Raw genomic sequence first — 22,213 nt, 5'->3', positions numbered from 1 at the left:
CAGCATTCTTCCTCTGGAATGCAATTAACGTTCACTGGAACAAGCCAGATTTTCCCCAGGGCATGAAGAAGAGCATTGTTCCTCTGTCACCCTGTACTCATTCAGTCTGGTTTTGTCTCAGCCACAGAGTATTCTAAGAGCAGGATGAGACACCAAATACTGAATCTTCATTTTATTTTAGTGATATCTTTTACTGGCTAGGTCTCAAAACCAAGAAAAGGTTCAAGGAAAAATAAGCACTCATGTCATGTTTGTCAATGAGAAAGGAGAAATTTTGCTAGCAAGAGTTCAATGTTTGTGACATAGCTTTAGCAGGTTTTCTAGTGGACTAGGATATTTTGTCTGCCGTATGTGTGTATCTGAGTGTGTCTGACTGATTGCATGTTCTATAACAGCCACTCCCATGTGGTCTTTCTGGGTAATTTGAATAGGTCAGACTCGCTCATAGCCAGCTCTGACAAGTGCTTTCATCTGCAGCTTCCTATTAGCTCCACAGTGTTTATTCAGTTCTTGTCCTTAGTATGGGAGGTTTTCAAGGCTGTGTTTATTGCTGTGGGATTAGTTCCTCCACTTCTCCCATCAGTTGTAATTGTTATTTTCAAGCAATTCCTTGACAATGACAAATCTACAGTTGCTTACAGGTTTTCATCTTCAAAACTGTGACTGCAAGGAAATCCATACCTCATTTGTTGTTCTGCCCTGCCTTTTTTTTTCCCCCTTTGTCTTGAACAGTTTAACTTTTGTCCAGCTGCAAAAGTAACCAGGATTCTTGGATTCTTTTGAAGCACTGGTAAGCTGTAATGCTAAAATTAAAAGTAATGCCTAGCTTGAATGTTGTCACCCCACTGGATTCTTTTCTGCAGTGATGGCTACTAAAATACCAGTGCTTGGTAGTGATCACTGCATTTAGAAGATATTTTCATGTAGAGTAGACATGGTTTGGTTATTGTGTTTTACCTAACAATGTCACTGTGAACAAGCACTACTTTTATGGCATGTTTTGTATGTGGAAGAGGTCTAAGGCAGAGGCTAAAAAGAAAAATCTATTCATTTAATTTTACCATTTTACACGCAGTGTTATAAAAAATCATCCTATGCTTTATATCTGATCTTGAATTTAAGAGAAAATTGGTGAGTAATTCCCAAGTAAATTAATAGATGTGTTTTTTTGGAAATGACAGGGGGAAACATTGCTAACTGGGGCTTCAATTTGTTACTCTTAGCTTTAGAGCATGAGTTCACAGAAGATTTGTGGGACTCCAAGGAAGGTGTAACCTTGTTAGTATGAATTTCCTTGTCCTGTGCTCCATCCCATTTCATATTCTTTTTGAAGACATTGCTACTTCACATAAGGACATTTGGTTGCTCTTTTTTTCTCAATGTCTTCTTGCCAAAGAAGAGCCAAGCTGTATCTGGTGACTCACAGAGATATAACAGTCTATTATCTTCTTAAAAAGACATCTCCACAGCATACCTGACCACAAAAGAAGATTAGAAGGAGGGAGCTGTGGAGGGAACCCCTACTCTGTGGAGTCAAGTCTCAGTGGTGTACCATAGCCATGCATCTTCTGCCTTAACTTTTCACAAGAGCTCATTACACAGTTGAAATATGTTTACTAGCCATGTGTCCCTGGAAAGCAATTTGTTTTTAGCAGTTAGACTGCAAAAGCTGGTAGTTTCCCAGTGCTGTCTGGTTCTCCCTTCCATTAATCTCAATGTTATTTGTACCACATTCTGCCCACACTGCTGCCTTGCAGTAGTGGCCAAAACATAACAGCTTCTATTTGGCACAAATAGGGTATGCTACAGGCACATGGCACCCATGGTCCTGCAGGAATGTGTTTCTCTATAAAGTCTCATCGCAGAGGGTGACAGAGTGACATAGTCATGTTGAGATGATGCCACTCACGTGACCTCAGTCACTCAGAATTGCTTTGAACCTAAAGACCTGGCTTTGGATGCAGTGCATTTTTTATTAAGAAAATTCAAAGTTTTAGGTATTGGAGGCTTTTGCCAGATAAGTATCTCTGATCCCACTGGGAAATGGCAGGAATGTGCATTGTTTGATGAATCAATTAAAATTAATTTCCCCACAGCCAAGACATCTTTTTGCTCATGAATATGGGTAAATTTCTTGTTAATCTGTCATTTTTCATCACATTAATACCATCCCAAGAGCATGAGAAGCTTAGTATAGTTAATCCTCTTGAAGATGAGAGTTGTTGCTTTTTTTTCCCTACCTAAAACATGAAGGTCTTGCTTGGAAAAGCACAAATAGAGTTTCTTCACTGTCAACTGACAAAGTCTATTGGCAATAGCAAGGCAGTCTGTGAAAGATGTAAGCTTAAGTCTCCACCAATTAATGAACCAGAGCACTGTTAAATGCCAGCAGAGATCTAGGATGGGCCAGAGCCAGACATTCTCTGCCAAACAATAACACACTGGGGAAAAGTGGATGTGCATTAGCTCCAAATACAACCTTACAGATGTGGCTGTCTGTTGTTTTTCTTATTTAAACATTCTGGGGTGACTGCACTTAAAAATGTTGCAAAAACCTGGGTGAAGCTCTCACTCTTGGAAAAGAAATGGAGTATGCCTGGCAGAGAAATATGTTTCTTAAGCCTACCTCTCACAATAAACAAATCCTAGGCTCCTAGGCAAAAGGAATATCCTGGCATTTTTACCCCAAAAGCAAGGAAGCTTGGTGAGAGCTCAGGTGTCCTATTTAAGGGAAAGGATCTGTTTCAAATTTCCCTCTTTGTCCCACTAATACCCAGAAGTTTGAGAAGGCCCCAGGTTCTCCATAAACATATTGGTAACCAAATAATCAAGATGCCATTAGGCAGAAGGAAAGAAGCATGGAAGCAGAAAGCAAAGTATGAAGATACTGTGTGTTGTCACTGACCTTCTGTGTTCCAGTGACAGCTGGGCAACCTGCTGGCACAGTGTGAAGTTTCTGGGGTGGTCTCCCAGAACCAATGTGGACATCAGCTTGCCAAGCTGCCCTTGAAGGCCAGGCTGTACAGCCTGTTCCACTGCCTGAAAATTAATTCTCACCAGCTTCTTTCCTGCCTGGGAAAAGCTTCTAGATGCCTGACATGGCTGGCATAACTGACAAGGGTACAAAGAAGCTACTAATCTTGTAAATTTGTGGTAGTGATGGCAGAGGTCCCAGCTGCACATCAACAGACAAAAGTAATGAATCCTGCAAACGTGGCAATGGAGATATGAGTCATTTAATGCAAGGGTGGAGCTGGCCAAAAATGTTTTCACCTGGAAATGTCTCATCCTTTCTCTTTCCTGGCAAAAAAGAGAGAGGTTTGGAAAGACAATTACGTGATGTGTAGGTCTGGGATTTGGAGTAGGGCATGTGTTTCTCTGTAATCACAAGGCAGAGCAGGAAACAGCTTTCTTTGCTAGGCAAGGAAGACAAATGTGTTTTCTGGCAGAGATTAGTTGACATGAGAGATCAGCAGACAATGCAGCAGCTCTATGAAGCTCTTCCAATATTTCCACAGCCAAGCCCTGAGCTTCTCAGGTTTATGAAACCTTTCCCCTAGCAACTGCAAGTCCTTCACTGTCAGCAAGCAGGAGTACTGCCAAGAGTAACTGTGCAGAGACTCACAAACTGCAGAAAGGAGAGGTATGTATCCTAGCCTTGTCTCTCCAGAACATTTCAAGGAGATCTTGAAATGTTCAACATTTCAGCCTTGCTCAGCAGCCTTTTCTTGTTCCATAACATGCCACACCACTATTAGTATGTGTTTGTGCCCTTCCTTACACCTTTTGCTTTTATTTAGTCATAAAATCTGTGCACCCTGGAAAGAAGCAAGCAGGAATTTACAAGCTGGGGCAGTCAGGGCTTAAGAGGTCTTTCATGGTCATCAGTGGAGAAACATGATGTGTACTTAGCACAGTAAGCCACTTTCTCAATGCAATGCTCTCTCTCTCACACACACATTTCTGCTTTCTTGACCAGACAATCTCCTCTGGCACAGGAGATCTGCTGGGCAGTGGGCTCCCGACAGGCCTGTGCCTCCATCCCAACTACAGCTGGTACCTGATATCTGAAACCTTGGATGCAGCCCAGCTTGCTTCCATGGGGAGCTGTTCTACACTGGAGACCTCCTGTCACCTGTCTGACAGTGACCATGGCCAGTTACGGGAATGTGGAACATCACTCACAATTAACTTGGCTTTTGTTCTGTACTAAGCATTGCTTCCCATGCTGACTACAGCCTCTCTTGGACCCTCACTCAGAACTACTAATGGGAAAGAGGCAGGAAGGGGTCTTGCAAAAGTTTTGCTCTTTGTTATCTCTTACGTTATTTACTAAGATGTAAAGCCTTTCAGAGTTTAATTCTTTATCTGCTTTATCTGCTTATCTGCTTTTTAAAAACAGTTTTTTTTAAAAACCAAGATTTTTGTCTTCTTGCTCTTCCTGGAAGATCCTAGGTCCTGACTTGGAAGAACTCATGTAGAGGTACTTGACGTTCTGCTTCTGCTGAGACTTTCTTTAACAACCATTTAACAACCAACAACATCTGCTGAATTACTTGACTGATGCAGGACTATCTTCTCTCAGCACTCAAAAGAAGAAATGAGGACTTAAAGAAATTTTTTGAAGTGGAAAACACTTGTAGTCCCTGAGAAATAAAAAACTTCTAAGTGAAAGATGGTCATTCTCTGGTCACCTTTAAAGAGGCTTAGATCAGCTCATGCGGAGGGGAAAAAGGTCACCAACAGATAAGATTTACCATCAATGAACATTTAATTGTATTGAACTGACTATTCTGTATTGACCTGTTTGGTAATCTTCTTTAAGGGAGCACTCCATGTGTTCTGCTGCTTAAGTATAGTGTAGAATTTAAAACAGGTAAATAAATTTCCACCTAAAAATATATGTATTTAAATATCTGACTATCAGCTAGGTTGCTCTAATTAATATTCTTGGTATTCTTGTATTCTAACCTGCAGAAATGTTTAGTAAGTGATATAATTTAAATCTGTTTCATCTCTTCAGTCCCAGGAGTCTTTCTGACATAGATTCCTTCGATGTTGTTGACATGTTTCAAGAGTCCTCAGAGAAGGCTGCTTATGTAAAGGACAAGGTATCTTGCTGAAACAGCTCAAAGATGGTTCAGTATCATTACTCGCACTTCACTAGTGGGTGAAAGTTATTAGCTCTATCTTCCTCTACTCAGGCAAGTGAACTGATAATGGGCAGTGTTCTCTTTTTTTGCTTTGCACAAGGGTGGATCTCCACAACCTGCTTTTGTGCATGACTTTAAGTGTTCATGCTGAGCTATCCTTCATAGCCACAGTAAATAAGAAAACTTGTATTGTCTGCCTAGGAAATTTCCACTAAAATATTCTACTCTCATTTTTCTCCTCCAAATGTAGTACAGACCTCTGTCGAGTTAACCAAAAAAAAAAAAAAAAACCAACCCCAAACTCATGAGCAATTACCATCTGCTTGCCTATTATTTTGAATGTGTTGTGGGCATTTTTTCCCCCTCTTGTCATAGCCTGTTAAGCTATTCTGGCTCATGTCCATACTAAAAAATGCTGCAATACCACAAGAAAAGGAATGATTTTATTTTTTAGGTAATAATATGAGATCATTAGGTGTTTCCTAACACTATACTATAACAAAATGTGAAAAATTTCCAAATGCCTTACATCTCATTTCCATTTAGCATGGTGAAACCAAATTATTTTTTTAATCATCTAAATAAGAAGGGCTTTCAATCTGTGACTTGATTGTCAGTTGGCAATACGTGTGTTGGAATTTCTTCAAATATTACTTCGAAAGAGATAATAATGGGTTTTGTCCCCAAGTGTCCCAGATGAGTTTCACTAGCAAGATATTTTTTCAGAGAATCAATCTCTATTAATCTATTTATTTCTAAGTGCATTCACTTTAAAAGGTTCAGATTTAGTCTGAGATTCCCACAGCATTCTCCTGGCAAAATGGTGTTTCTATGGTGCACTGTTCACTTGGTAAAAAACTGTCAGGATGGCCAGAGAGTGGTGGTGAATGGAGTTACATCCAGCTGGGACCACTTGCAAGTGGGGTTCCTCAGGGTTCAGTTTTGGGGCCGGTCCTTTTCACTGATACCTGGATGAGCGTGTCCAGAGAAGGGCAATGGAGCTGATGAAGGGTCTGGAGCACAAGTCCTGTGAGGAGCAGCTGAGGGAGCTGGGGTTGTTGAGCCTGGAGTAAAGGAGACTCAGGGGAGACCTTATGGCCCTCTACAGCTGCCTGAAAGGAGCGTGTACCCAGGTAGGGGCGGGTCTCTTCCCCAGGTAGCAAGTGAAGGGTGAGTGGAAATAATCTCTAATTCCTCCAGTAAGATCTAGACTAGATATTAGGATTTTTTTTAATTTTTTTTCCCCAGGAAGAATTGTAGAACATTGAAACAGACTGGAACGGGGAACTAATGGGTGGAGTCACCACTCCTGGAAGTATTCTAAAAACACTTGAATATGGCCCTCAAGGACATGGTTTAATGGTAAGCATAGGGGGGAGCTACATCAATGGCTGGGCTTGAGGATCTTAAAAGTCTTTTCCTTCCACGATTCTATGATTTGTCATGATCAGTCTCCACAAAAAAGAGGTTTCTTTGTGGCTGAGGGGTGAATGTCTGATGAGTGTCTGCTCAGGTCTTGATAAGATATGGAAACCTGAAAATATGTCTCAATTTCAATAATTTAAAAGCAAGCTGCTAGATATTGGGTTTGTATATGCAGAAAATTCACAGCTTATCCAGCTATGAAACTGATAGTCCCATATCAGCCATACACTGGCTTCAGGTTGATGACACACATAAACAAATTAGAAATGATCATACACATACTTTGGCTATCTTCAGCAAAAGTAAAGTGAAAATTTAAACAGATTATGAAGTATGATTACCTTAATTACATTTCAGTACACATTCTCCCTTTTTGTGCAGACTGGCTTTTCTTGGGTTCGCCTTTTTTTGACCAGCAGCTGAAAAAATTATGTTCTATTATCTGTAAATTTAAAGATTTTTTTTATTAAAAATTTAATAGAAATGAACTATACTTTCAGTCACACAGTTGTTGTTTCTGATGGTCTAAACGTCTCATAGCCCAGCTGAAATGTTCACCACACAGGTTTTAAATAAGTCCTTTTCTAATTCATAATATGCTCAGCTGCTGCAGCTTGAGTTCCCAAATACATTGTTATATCTGACCCTCTCATACAAAAATAGTTTTTTCTGAGAAAAGCAAATCTCAAATGAAAAAATTGTTTCCATCTCATAGCACGAGCAGAATTCAGCTTCTCAGTACCAAGGGCTCAGGAAAGCATGGGTGTTTGACATCACACGTTCCAGCCATTTGTCTTTTTCAGAAATACTTTTACCACCTATCTCAAACTGTCCGTAAAATCACAGGTGACAGGCTGTAGCAGAGTTATCTTCAACAAGGAAGACTCCAGTGCAGTTACATTCTTGATGTGGGGTTTTTTGGTGGTGGTGGTGGGTTTTTTGGGTTTTTTTTTACTGAAAAGGGGAGGGTCAGTTACAGAAGAAATAAAAATCTCAGTTGGGATTTTTTAACTGGGGATGTTTATGGTTGCCACAAACTGCCGGGGATCCCAATATCAGAATAGCCTCATGCCAGCATTGTTCAGTAGCCTTCATTTAAAACAAATTTTCAGAGAGAGCTTTATGGACCCTAGATCATCCGTGGCACTTCAGGAAGAAAATGAAGTTAACAAATTAAAATGGACTTAATCAGGACCATGATGAGTATCTTTCCATCCAGACTTTCATTTGGAAATTAAATATTTGCCCCAAATATGTAGTCCATGCCACCCCTGCTGACAGTGAAGAGAAGGATCTTGCAGAAGGGCTAATCATTTCATTCTTTCATCCCAGGATCAGTGTCTGAGAAATAAATCACTAATGCCTCTTCATAACTGGAGAATTTTTTAACTCCAAAGACCCTCATGATGATTTCTTTTTTTGTTTTTCTCTGGAGAGGATTTTACCTGACAAAATGTACTTTTAAATGGGAAAAGGTAGATTGCACCAGCCTAACCACTGGATTTTTTTTTTTTTTTAAATAAGAAAGCAGAAGCTGTTTAAAAATAATCACTTACCTCCATTGCAAAATGAAGCCTTTCAAAATCCCTTGCTTTCATTCTCCAGTATCTGGATCTTATCCCCAACACTTGTCTGATATGATAGCTCTGATTCCCTTAAGCTGTCTGTTTCTTGGGGAAACCAGTGAATGGTATTTTCTTGCCCTGTTACCTTTGTCAAACACAGACCTGTCCTGGAACCTGAAGCACATGGAGAGCCTGCCATTGAACTCATAGGCTGCAGCAGCATTAGCATGTGTCAGTTTTAGCAGTGTTGGGCTCAAATTCTGAGTAGGTGTTCTGGCACATAAATAATATGGCCTGATTCTCCATGACAGTCCTGTGGCTGCTTCTGTTAGTAAAACACCCAAAAAAAACTGAATGATCAAATAATGGTCCTAAGGAAAGGTAGGTAAATGGATATTGGGTTTTCCTATGAGATGTATGGTAATATCTCTTTCTAACGTGATGCAACACTCATGCTGAACACAACAGCTCATGATTTGTGCCTAAGCAAGTAAAATGAGGCTTAGCTGTGTGGAACTTGCCATTCAAAGTGTTTTGTTGTATATATTACAAATTCTGGATCCTGAGATAGATTTCATGTCATTGCAAATCAGTGTTTCACATTTTTTGTCTTAAGATCCAAACATATTCTCACTACACCATAGCTAAATGTCCATGTTTCTTTCAAAGGAGTGTTGTTCTGCTCTTCTTAAGGAAAATTAATTCCTAGCAGCAAAACTTGTTTAAAATTTGATAATCACCTGTACACATCAAAAGTCATCAGTGTTTCTGATAAATGAAACAATGAGCATATTTATTTAATAACATCCATGTTGCTCCTCAATTCTGTTACCATTCTATTTGTATATGAGCTACCATGCTTTGATTTCCAAATGTAGCCTGATAGAATTTCACAGGAAAACATTGCAAACAATTTATGAAATCACTGGGGTTTTTTATTGGCTGTGATTCCATTTTAAAAGAACATCATACCATTTACCCACATCATGCAGGAAAAAATACCAGTAAAATAACAAATTAAAATCACATTCACAATGTCTCTACTTTAAATCATCTTCAAGTACTGCATGCATCTGAAAGAAAGCTGGGGAGCATTTCTACTAGAAAATGCATGATTAAGTTAAATTTTTCTCTGTGTGTATGAAAGAGTGAAACAGGCAATTTTTTAATGACAGTACTGAAACATTTTACTAACTCAGTGCATGAAGAAACAGTTATCTTGATAACATATATTCAGAACAAATACAGACAACTTTCAGATACAGAAGACATTACATTTAGATCACAACAACTAATCTCTAACAATGCTTGTTCTAGCACAAAAAGCTTGGCAAAAAGATGTATTCAGCAGCACTAGTATGGTCTTTCTTGATGAAGGAGAGAGGCTGGGAGAGATCTGAGCCAATGTATGATACTAGAAACATAGACAGAGGAACTCCAAAGTGATTAAGCACATGGTCTTATGTTTTGTTTTATTCATTTTAAACACAAGAGTAGCATTGATAATTAATATTGCAGTCTGATTTCATATGGCTTTCTCTACATATAAATGTGAGTTCTCAAGGTCAATGGCAAACTAAATCATTTACCCTCCAAATGAGAAGGCCCTTTGACTATTTTTTTACTAACCTGTAAGGTCTTGGAGTTGTGAGGGAAAATGACTGCAGTGTCTAGCCAACAACCTTTCTGTGTAAATAAAAACTAGCTATAAAATTAAAATACCTCATTTACCTGAGATTGAACAGACCAGTGATGCAAATAAAACAATGCCATGAAAGACAAAAAGATATTCAGAATCCAAACAATGAACCATGCTTCTCTTTGGTCTCTTGTTTAAGTGCTTCATCACCTGCTTGAGTGCCAAGGGGAAAAGTGTGTGAGACAATGTTTCTGACTTCCACACATGAGCCAAAGGTGTCTGTGTCCCTTGTAACCAGTTCTGAGTGGGAAGGGAAATAGATGGGCAGAAGAGAAGGGAGAGTGCCTTGCTCTCGAGTCTGTTCAGCATGGCTTAGGCACTTCAGGACTGTGGAATGACTTGAGGAGAAGTCCACTCTCATGCAACATGCCAAAGTTATATGAGGCAAAACCAAGCAAAACCTATCCAGTACCTGTGGCAGATCTTCTTTCATGCTTCTTATGGCAAGAAAAGGAAAATGGGAACTAGCAGCTCACACCTGGATGAACTCTCTCCTGTCAGTGGAGGAAGGGCTGGTGCGGGTGTGGCTAGTTGAGATGCAGAAGTGATGAAATGGCTGAGCTGGGAAGCCCCCACAATGAAAAAGACTCAGTAAACACTGTTTAATAAACCACCTTTCCTTTCCCTCCTACTCTGTGAACCTGGAATGAGGCCTATATGACTCAGTATAGTGATTCTATGGCCCTCATCAGGTGTTTAATCCAGATGTTCACACAGCTCAGGAGCTCAGCTCACAAGCTCCCTGTTCTGAGCCCAGGGATAGCACTACCTGCTTAAGAAATTTTACTGCAGTCTATACAAGATCCTGACTTAGACCAGTCATTCAATGTTACAGCTGCTGAGGCACAATTACCTAAAATGATACCAAACACTCTTCCTTTCTCTCTCTCTTCTCCCCATTTTCTCCCATTTCCCCACCTTCCACAGATGTGTGCACAAACATGCACAATCAAGTTGCCAGAGAGACTGTGAAAGCAATCAGCACTAAAACTCTGCAAGGAGAATGCTAGGCAGAAAATTCTGATCCTACATCAGGAACAGTATTTTGTTGGATGAGGAAGGGAATGGGTAATGGGGGCTAGGGAAAGGTCAGCAGGCAAGTGGTAGAGAAAAACCAAAGTGAAGTGGAATAAGCTTATCTTCTCGTTTGTTTGTTTGTTTGTTTGTTTGCAGAGTTCTCCAGCACAAGGCCAGGGGAATATATGAATAGACATGTTCATTTTAGCACAGGCACATTTCTGCTGGTTTTACTTATGTGTTAGAGGATGCGTGCCACAGAGATTAATCAAGGCATTTCAAAAGTATTGATTTCTGTATGTCAGTGATCTATGTTGGGAGATCTAGTGACCAGTGAGTGGCTGAAACGAAGAGCCAGGCTCTGCTTTTTAGCTTTTGGGGATGTTGGATACTCTGCAGCAGAGCATTAAAATGAGCTGCTGTCCCTGTGACAGAAATAGAGTTTCCAATTTTGTGAGATTTACTTAAACAGCCTCAAATTACTAGTTGCAGAATTTGCATGGGGTGAGTAGGACACTCTTCCTAGAAAATGGTAAATTGTTAAACACTACCATGCTGTACCCAAGCACAGATTCATAAAGTGTTCTGGGTCTATTGAAAGTCTCCAGAGGGAAGCAGTCATCTTGCTTTAAATGAAAGTTAGGAGGAAAAAAGTCCCACTGACATTATCCAAATGAGGAAAACTTGCCTTCTGGATAGCCCTTGGCAGCTTGTACTTGAACAAACAAGTCTTTTTCATAGATACAGCCTGAAACAAGTTGCATCTTTATCAACTTGTTCTGACTTATATATCAGTCAAACTTCTTCAGCCTCTGCCTTGGATTCAATAGAAAGTTATGTTTGAAATTATTTGAGAAGAAGCAAGGACTGTAACACCTGAATAAAAATTGTATGAGGAGGGCATATTATATTATTCTCTTCCAAAATACTCTTTTCCTATTGCAACAGATGCTACTGGAAGGTACAGAGCTCTCATGCTCAATTCCTTAACCAGGGTAGAGATTTCTTCTGCTTACCTGGAATGGTGATACATGTCTTCTAAAATATCTTATTCAGGATAATACTGAGATTTTTGCCTAAACTCAGTTGCACTGAATGAGTGGATAGAAAATCCATTGAAGTAAAATGTTAAATTTAGGTACATAATGAAGTGTCTGATATTATCCTCCTTTTTGTTGCCAGCAAGAAAGAGTGTATTTGCTTTCAAATCTCATCCATGTACTTAGGAAATTTTTGTTGTTCCCAGGACAGGGACAAGCAATGTTAGTTCTGCCAGCCAAACCCTGATTCTCCTGACAAGACTATGAGACTGAGATGGTAAGTCTACAGCATCAACTACAGAGACCTAGCCAGATGCAAAATTTCAGGATTAGCTCTTCAGATGACAAGCCAGATACCTGATCACGAGGACTTGTGTTCAAAACAGGTCAAAATATCTATGTATTGAATCTATGTAGGTATTACCAAGTCAACATCTCCCATAGAATTTGGATTTTCTTATGCAATTATGTGATATCTGCAGTGTTTCATTGAGGAGACCTCTGTACCTGTGTCTGCAAAAGGCCACAAAGATAATGGTGAGAAAAAATCTTCTCCCACCCTGCTAGCATCAAGGGATACCACATACTTCTGTAATATTAATTAGCTCCTGCAGAGCACTAAGAAGCATCCTCACTTTACGCTTTTACAGTAGGTAGAGACTGAAACCTGCATTTTACAGGTGAAGAATCTCAGTGGGGCAGAAAATAAGTGACCTCCCCAAGGCAATGCAGTAATTTAGCACAATAAACGTAATGGATATTTATAGGTCTGCCATGACTAACAGTCAGACCACCACACACTCCTACACACTGCAGGAAAGGGTGGGCAGTACACAGCCATGGCAATGTGCTGGGACCCAAATGTCCAACCTGCAAGCACTGCTGGAAACAGGATGGTTGAATATGGCAGAAAGAGAAAGATTGGTTAAACAGAGCAGCAAATACACTTGTCATTGGCTTCAGAGGGGTTGGGGAGGTCCTCTATCAGAGCACAGTGCCCTCCTCTATGGTTTCAGCTCTCTGTACAGCAAGTGCCTGACCAATTTGTTCATTCAAGGTAAATGTATGGCTAATTCCCAAAGTAACATGACTCTTGCTTAGATTCTGAGGCATTTAACTTCTACAGCATTTGAGGGCAGATGATTCACTTCTTCCACAATTCTGAGTGATGTCAGCTGTGTAAGTCATGCATGATTTACTTTCCAAAAGATCTTTTATTTATGTCACAGATGGAATTTAAACAGAAAAGCTCTGCTTCCATGGGAGAACTGAGATATCCCTTCTGAGAGCAGATGTGCTCAACAAAAAATGGCTAATGTGACCCAATCAATAGGAACATTATAATAATGATTAATTATTATCAATAATAAAAATAAGATAATTTAAAAAAATTAAAGAGGCCACTGTTCATACTTAGTGAACACTCGTTCTTGCATTGGATGGAAATGAGATTGTTCCTTTTCTATGCTTGATGTGCTGTATTTAACATACACAGTACTATGGCTTATAATAAAAGTTGTGTAGTCTGCAGCTTTTTAATCTTTACATCCATTCAGAGGCATCTACTGGATGTGACTATGTACAAAATCAAGGAATGGATGGGCAGAGGAAAGGGAAAGAGGCAGCTGGAAGGGAATGGGAAGCAAAGGGACTCCTAGTGAGCAGTAGAGGGCAGAGGTGGGGAGGACTGCAGGATGAATGGCAAGTTTTAAATCCCCATTGGGCAAAAGAGAAATCCTTTGCAGTACTGTTTATGCCCATCTAACAGTCTGCAGCTATTACTTCTTGAACATGTCCTGCAGGGGCCCTGGTAAGTATTTGATGACTGTGTCTAGGATGCTCTCTTCTTCTTCCTCCTCCTCATCCCCACAGCCAGGAGGGATCGCCTTCTTTGGGCGTGTCAGACTCCCTTCAGCATTAGCTTCCAGAGCAGCCTGGGCCTCTGCTTCCTTTTCTTCCTTCTTCTTTATCCCATACTGCAGGGGAGAGATAACACATTGTCTGAATCATAATATGAGAAATAACACATCTGCAGAACAGGAAGCCAGCCATTGCATGTGGTGCATCATATTCTGCAGTAAGAACATCACATATTCTCATTTTGCTCTTTTACACAAAATATCCATACTAACAACCCTCCACTAAGTATAGCCTAGTGGATAGACAGCCTTCACAAGACAAGATGCTGAGATCCCTCAGAAGCAAGCACAGCGGAAAAACGGGGACTATGCAGCCATGGGTCACTAGTAAAGAGAATATAAGCTCTGTGTTAGTGAAGTGTTAGGGAGGCCTTCTACTGATGTTGATCCTCCTCTTTTCTGTTAACAAGTCTGATGCTTAGGCCGATCATCTGCAATAACTTCGAAAGTCCATCTGCAGCATTTTATGGTTTATAGATGTGGCAAAACTTCAGGGAGAAATTAGTTACCCACAAAAGAAAGCAAACAGGTCAAGACAGATAGTGAAGACAACAATATTTAGATATTCTCATGTGGGACATATCCTAGAACATTCATTCATGTTCTCTTTTTATAAGTGGGACAGAAAGTCCTCTGTGAAAATAAACGATCATGAGAAAATCAGCTGACTCATACCATTTGAGGAGAAACACTCTGAACCCTCTGAGTAGAATGAGTACTTGAAGTTTGCTACTTCCACTAAGAACTAGCAGCATGCCACTAAGACATTAGATAAGTAACCAGAATCCTATTTTATGATATTAGATTCAAGAGGCTAGATTTAATACAGGACTAAACATATGCATATGCTGCTCTTTCCATAAGTGTTTTTTGCACTGCTTCAGAGATTAAGGTTATAGACAAGGAAAAAAAAAAATCAACTCACACTGCCATATGCAAATCTAGAGCAAAACATCTACCTGCAAGCTATCTTCTGTACTATCGAATCATAGAATGGGTTGGGCTGGGAGGTGAATTTCAAGGCCATCCAGTCCAAGCAGTGAGTAGGAACATTTTCAGCTAGGTCAGGTTGCTCAGAGACCTGCTCTCTTTATTCAGATCAATTCAAATTTCCCAGACTGCTTCCACTTTTTCTGATGACAACTGGAGGTTAAACTTTCTTGGTACCATGATTGTGATGCAAACCCAGGGAGTGTCCCATTTCTCAGTGCCCAGCAGAGCTTTAAAGAGACCAGCTGTACATTTCAAGGATGCTTGCAGTCTCCAAGCTCACAGCTCCCTGTCTGGCAGCAGTATTCTTCTGCTTATCCTTTTTACATTTTGAAAAACTACCTTAATGGCTGCTCACTATCAGCTCCTGAGCCACCACCAGTCACCTCACACACACCTGCTCAACTGCTTACAATCCATGTTGCATGAATACACTTGAAAACAACATCGAAAAGAAAATTATATATGATTTCAAAAACATCAAAGAACTAACTTGGTACCACACACTCAGTATTTTCAAGTACCAATAAAACCTTACTTTTGAATAGACATGAATTAGATGCTATTTTCATTATTTTTTCTTTTCATTTTTTTCCTACTTCTAAAATTAGTACAAACTGTTAACCAGTAAAACCAAAAGTGCACTGCTGCATTCATGACTTTCTGATTTCTGAGGCCTGTTGGGTGTGACCTTTCCTCCTTTCTGAGCAAAGGCATTATTTTTTATTCCTTTCTCCGCCGTAATTTATATTTAAGATGACAGCCTGCAAAGTTGAAAGCAGTGGCTTTGACACACTCTAGCTCTCTAAATCAATTCTCTCATGCCAAAATGCTCATTAAGGACATTTGTCTTATAATTTTTATACCTACTGGGTGCTGGTCACACCTGATTTCACGGGAAAGATATTAAAGACAAATGATAAATCCATTCTCATGTGAGACAAAGAAAGAATTTGACCAACTTGTAGTAACAGGTCTGTACGCCACAAAGGAGATTCAACACAGGACCAGCTACCCGCAGATGGAATGACATGCAGTGCTAGATTGCAGCCAGACTGCCCCATTCTCCCTCTCAGGCCACAGGTAGATGTTTCTAGGTGATTCCCAGTGTAATTTATATGCAGATTCTGTCTTCCTTCACCAGCTAGAGGGGAACAGTAATGGAGACATCATAAATCACAGTAACACACAGGTACCCTGCATGCTTTCAAATCCTCCATCACAAAACAAGTACCAGCTCAAGATGCATTGATCCTCTAGCTCAGGAACAAATATTCAGCTCACAGGAAGGAGTGAGTGGAACAAAACCAACCAGTTATGAGAATCTAGTATTATCATTTAAATTTTATAATATTTTGTAATGCTTTGCATTAACAAAAATGTAAGCTGTGAAGATTCATAGGTAAATGACATACTTTAGGTTTAAAATTGTTTCAGAGGAAATAAAATTATAGAAATGAAAGTCTTAATATAAGAAAAATTTTTAAAAAGTGTCTTTACTTGGAAGAAAATTATTTCTTCCATGAAATCATTTGTGTGAAGTCAACAAATTATTTTTAAAAACATGACTAAAAATAATCTTCCTGGTGTTCTGGTTTCCCCGAGGATAGGAAATATTTCATAACTTTCAAAAAATTTGAGGGATGAGAATAATTTCATTTTTATTCAGGGTTCAATCCCACAAAATTTAATATCAAAAGCTGTATCATTACCTGCTTGGCCTTAGTCACATATTCATGTCTTCTACTATAAGCAGAATTATGGACCTAACCCAGGAAGATACTGGGTTTTTAGTAAGTCTACCCTCCTGCCACTCATAAAGTTATTACTCTGTGGCCACATGGGGATTGGATTATTGTCACTGGGTTATGTTAGAGAAATACTGTCAGCCTGGAGTCCTCAGTCATCAGCTGGGAAGAGTAGGGAAAAAACACCCAGGCCCTCACTGACTGGATGTCAGGAAAAGACCAGACTAACATAGGAACATACAACATCAGCCTCCTCCCCGTCTCTTTTCTTTCTTATTCATCCGTTTTTCACAAGGCAAAGTAGGTGCATGAACTGGGAACATTCTGGAAATTTGATATAATGATGGTAAGATTGTAAGGGAGTAGAAGGCTGTTGAGCCAATGGGATCTGAAGCCCAAAATGTGAACCTATCATAAATACAGTTACAATTTCTTAAGATGAGCCAACAATTCCTACTAAAAATGAACATGTTTATCTAGCAAATATCTAGGCCATGGAATGAATAAACAGTAATATCCTAGTCAAGAGACTTGCAGAAGTAATAGCTTGTCTTTGGGTCAGGAGTGGAACTGACTCTGCAGGAAGACAGCGGCAATCAACGTGCAAAGGAGCAGTTTTCCTTGGATGAGATTTGGAACTGCCTACTTAGAAACAAGTAATTTATCTGAAAAAGCTAAAGAACTAAAAAAGGAGGTTTATGGGGGATACAAAGACTACTTTAAGACTGTATGGTGGGACAAGAGAAGTCAGGAGACAACTCTTCCCTCCATGTGCTCTGAGAGCTTGAAACTGGACCTCAGTACAAATATTACTGCACAGGAAATAATATTGTGTGAAATAATACTATGTATCACATAACACTGAGCTTTGTCTTCTGGGAAAAGGTTGGCATGTGAATTGTAGTGGTTTCATCTCTCTTCATGGAATTGAACTTTGCAGTGGTTTTGCACAGCTGCAGGTAGAGCACTGCTGAAACTATGTCCAAACAGCCGTGGCAGATACAGCCATCTTTGGAATTACTATTTTATTTACTAGCTAAGGTTTGGAAAGCTACTGAGAGATTTAAATGCTTATTCCTTATCTTGCTTCCTATAAATGTTATGGGATATAAACTATACTAACAGCTCTGTATAGTTTCTGTCTGTTAAGTTTCATTCATATTCTGAACCTCAATACAAAAAAAGAAAAAAAAAATTAGCCAGACTTCAAAGCATATGGTTAGAAAAGACACTGGAAGGGCAACATGCACATCATTTTATCTCAAGAGTTAACCTGACCTGAATAAATCTTTTTCTTAGACTCCAACTACTGAAAACCTCTCACCTATTCTGGAACTTAAATACCCTTTGCAAATAAAATATTTCTCCTCATGTCTAATGTGATTTGTCATGAAATGTCTTAAAAAAAATCTGGAAAATATGCAGCTCCTGCAAAAAGACTTATCTTTCACATGTCCTTTCGGATATTATTTATCAATTGTGCAAAGTTCTTATTTTTCTCTTCCATTAGCAAAGAGAAAATCAGGCCAATTTAGATATTTCCAACATTAATGCATGGAATTTCCTGCCAGGAATAAATGATATATGTAGGACTGAAACAAACCAAGAGCAATGGGTAGAGTTCAGCACTGACCTTTAGTTCCACAACTGTGAGAGTCTAGGGTACAGAAGAAGACTCCCCTTTTATTTGATTTCTACAAACTTGGAAGTCTTTCTTTGGTCTCTCTGTGAGTGAACAGGCTGTCAAATACAGGAGGTGAGGGTGCTGAAACCCAGAGTCCCAAGTACACTGTTCTCACGACTGTTTAAAGCACAGAGCCTACTTTGATGTAGATCTGCCCAAAAATGTGCCCTGGCTTTTCTTTCACCTCAAATCTGATTTCATTTTGAGCTAAATTTGGCTCCTTTTGCTTGTTTGTTTTTGTTGGTCTACTTGTCTTTCTAATCAGTTCATTCATCCTGAGCTTGATAGTGAGGATTAGTCCACAGAAAACTTGTGGGGGAGCCTTTTAACACATATTAAAGGAGGACACTCTCTTGGTCTCTCAAGTAACCCATTTAAGTGCAAGGTCTGCCATGCAGTGTTAGAATTACACTGACTGTTTCAGGCAACTCAGACACGCTGACCCTAGATAATCTCTTTGCTTTCTGAGGAGTAATGAACAACGAATCACAGCCTGCCATGTGGGCAATCATGCCAATTTCAAGTTGGGGCAAGGAATGAAAGGCATGAGAGAGAATGCAGGGTGTCTCAGTCCATGACACACCAGCAGGGTGTGTGGGGGGTGTGCATGGGGGCTCTGTGTGGAATGAGTGTAGGTGTGGGCATTTTCTTGTCTCTACATGCTGCTGCACAGCTCTGCTGACCCTGTCAATGTGTTAGCAGAAGACAGCTGATTAATAATGGAAAAGAACAAGGCAAAGTCTGGCAACCCAAACTACATTGTTCAATTGTGTGTGAGCCAAACAGGAGCACAGCTCAGGAGGGAGGTGGCAGAGAGAAAGAAAGGAAGACAATTAAACTTCAGGTAGGGGACACTTGAGATGCAAAGCCAGAGCCTCCTCTCTCCTGGAAAAGATGCTCCAAAACCATCTCCTTGGGGGCTGTCAGAGTTTTCCAGGCAGTTTTCCAGCAGTAATTATTTGTAAACCTAACTCATGTCCTTTGAATCCTTTACCTCAATCAAGGTTCTACTTCCCCTGTGGCTACACATGCCTTGCTACTCTGTGGTAGCTCAGGCTTTCAGCTCTGTCAAAATCACAGCAATTCTTCTTGCATGACCTGTCTTGTTTTAGGTCTTCCAGTATGTTCTTCAGTCTCATCCCCCTGTTTCTCTCAGAGGGCTGTCACAGCAAACACAGAGGCCTGCAGGTTTTCTCTTGCACCACAAACATAAATCAGATGCCAATACAGATTTCAAAGGGCTCATCTGATCTTCATTGGCCTCCCATCAGCATCTTCTTCTGGTGACACTGGGTGAATCTAGCAGTCCTTCCTTCTCCCCCCTGGCAATATTGCTGCCTGAGAACCATGCCCCTGGTTTCCGTTTCAATTAGCTGTGAAACTGCAGAACAGTCCTATGGGAATATCCAGTGCTCCAAGCATCCAAGTGTAATGCTATACTAAACAATAGATATGAAATTTGCTTTTCTGCTGCCCCACAACAGATGGAGTGCAAGATAAAGCACTCCATCTGGAGGAGATCAGATCTGTACTCAACAAGCCTTGTTTGTTTACTTTGATTGAAAACAACATCATATCTGTCCACTGTTGCTGTTTAAGTGAAAAGCAGAACTACATCAGGTTCCTGATTGCAGAAGCCATCTCTGAATTTTCTGCAAACTCATATCAAGGGGAATTGTTTCACTGGTTTCCATAGAGACCAGTCCAGACAAACCTAGTGAAAAGAAGGGGATCATAGGATTATAGAATGGCTTGGGCTGGAAGGGACCTTACAAATATTTCCAAATCATCCCAAACTCCCTACAGGCAGGGACACCCCCCACTAGAATAGTTTGCTTAGAGTGTCATCCAGCCATGGGAGAGAGGAGAGGTGCACCAGGCCGCTAATCATCTTTGTGACCCTCCTCTGGACTTGCTCCAACAGGTCCCTATCCTTCTTATGTTGAGGAACCCAGATCTGGACACAGAGCTCCAGATAGGTCTCATGAAAGCACAATAGAGGGATAGAATCACTTCACTAGATCTGGTGGCCAAGCTGCTTTTAATGCAAGCTGCTTTTAATGCACAGTGATTTTCTGGACTGCAAGTGCACATTGCCAAGCCATGTCAAAGATCTCATCCACCCTCAAGTCCTTCTCCTCAGGGCTGCTCTCAATCCATTCACTGCCCAGTCTGTATCTGTGCTTGGGATTGTTCTGCCTCAGATACAGGACCTTGCACTTGGCTTTTCTGACCTTCATTGGGTTTGCACAGCCTCCCCTCTCCAGCCTGTCCAGGCACTTCTGGATGCATCCCTTCTCTGCAGCATGTGGCTGCCCCACACAGCATGGTGTCTGTGGCAAACCTGCTGAGGGTGCCCTCGATCCCACTGTCTGTGTCACTGACAAAGATGCTAAATAGTGCCAGTTCAACTCCGAACCCTGAGGACACCACTCATCTCTGTCCACTTGGACATTGAGCCTTTAACCGCATGTGGAATCCTAGAAGACGATGCTAAATGTGTATGTCTCAAACACTGATAGCCCAATAGCTGTGGAGCCAACCATGCTGGTAATAACAGCCAAGAATTGTTGGTAGTAACAAGCCATGGGAAAGAACATGACATGGCTGGGAGATGGGGGACATACAGAGGTAAGTGCAGAAGTTTTCCAGGACAAAAATCCTATTCTGGCGCCTGTAGATAAGCCCAACACAGCACAACACAAATGAGGTAAAGAAGTGGGCATGGACTGTAAAGGAGGAAACAAGAACACCCACGACCCCTGACAACCTGTCCTTCATTACCCTTTCCTTTCCTTTCCTTTCCTTTCCTTTCCTTTCCTTTCCTTTCCTTTCCTTTCCTTTCCTTTCCTTTCCTTTCCTTTCCTTTCCTTTCCTTTCCTTTCCTTTCCTTTCCTTTCCTTTCCTTTCCTATCCTTTCCTTTCCCTCTCCCCTCCCCTCTCCTCTCCTCTCCTCTCCTCTCCTCTCCTCTCCTCTCCTCTCCTCTCCTCTCCTCTCCTCTCCTCTCCTCTCCTCTCCTCTCCTCTCCTCTCCTCTCCTCTCCTCTCCTCTCCTCTCCTCTCCTCTCCTCTCCTCTCCTCTCCTCTCCTCTCCTCTCCTCTCCTCTCCTCTCCTCTCCTCTCCTCTCCTCTCCTCTCCTCTCCTCTCCTCTCCTCTCCTCTCCTCTCCTCTCCTCTCCTCTCCTTCCCTTTCCTTCCCAGAACCTTCCCTTCCCAGAACCTTCCCAGAACCTTTCCTTCCCGGAACTTTCCCAGAACCTTCCCTTCCCGGAACCTTCCTGGAACCTTCCTGGAACCTTCCCTTCCCTTCCCGAAACCTTCCCACCTTCCTTCTGCCATTTCCTCCCCTCTCTTGCTGCCTCTCTAATTCATCTCTTCCCTTCTCTCTTCCTTTTCATCTTAACCCTTTGCCCAAAATCCACTACCATCTGCTTATATGGTAGGTCGGGGACTAGCTAATACCAATTTCCATGCCAAGTGTGTAATTTACTAATAAAATGTTGTGAGTTTTTGTGGACCCTCTGACTTTTGTTGTTACTTTTGACCACAAGGGTTTTTGAATTTTGCATGTTCCCTCCCCAGTAAGGATGGGATGTTACATCACAGCTCTTGTGTCGATCCAACCAATTCCTTAACCACCAAGTGGTCCAGCCATCAAATCCGTGTCTCTCTAGCTTAGAGGATCTGCTCCATGATCTTGCTGGGCATCTTTGTTGGGATTCTTTGTTCCTGAGTTTGGAGGTGGAGATCCATGTATATTGAACAGCATTTTGGACTCCTATTCACTTCAAACTTTATCCCATGGTATTCTGCCAAGCAGATCTCTGAAGAGCCTAAGGTCTGCTCTTCTGACAGCTAGTAACAGGAGCCATCCACCATACCCCTGTGGTGCCAATAAGGTCTTGGCCCTGCAGGCACACGTGTCTCTAGCTCCTCCTGTTTTGCCCCCATGCTGGATGTGATTGCATAGAGG

General features: G+C 40.9%; 1 protein-coding gene across 1 annotated transcript in view; it reads right to left on the bottom strand.

Annotated features, from left to right (window-relative positions):
• Positions 1–9,056: 9,056 nt before the first annotated feature.
• Positions 9,057–22,213, bottom strand: part of CPLX1 (complexin 1) — a 107,934-nt gene continuing 94,777 nt past the window's right edge. The window contains exon 4 of the mRNA XM_066569726.1: positions 9,057–13,875. Coding sequence (XP_066425823.1) covers positions 13,678–13,875 — 198 coding nt within the window. The 3' untranslated portion in view covers positions 9,057–13,677. The remainder of the gene's footprint in view (positions 13,876–22,213) is intronic.

Source organism: Molothrus aeneus, chromosome Z (assembly GCF_037042795.1).
Source record: "Molothrus aeneus isolate 106 chromosome Z, BPBGC_Maene_1.0, whole genome shotgun sequence".
NCBI classification, from domain to species: Eukaryota; Metazoa; Chordata; class Aves; order Passeriformes; family Icteridae; genus Molothrus; species Molothrus aeneus.
This window is presented reverse-complemented; position numbering and strand designations above follow the sequence as displayed.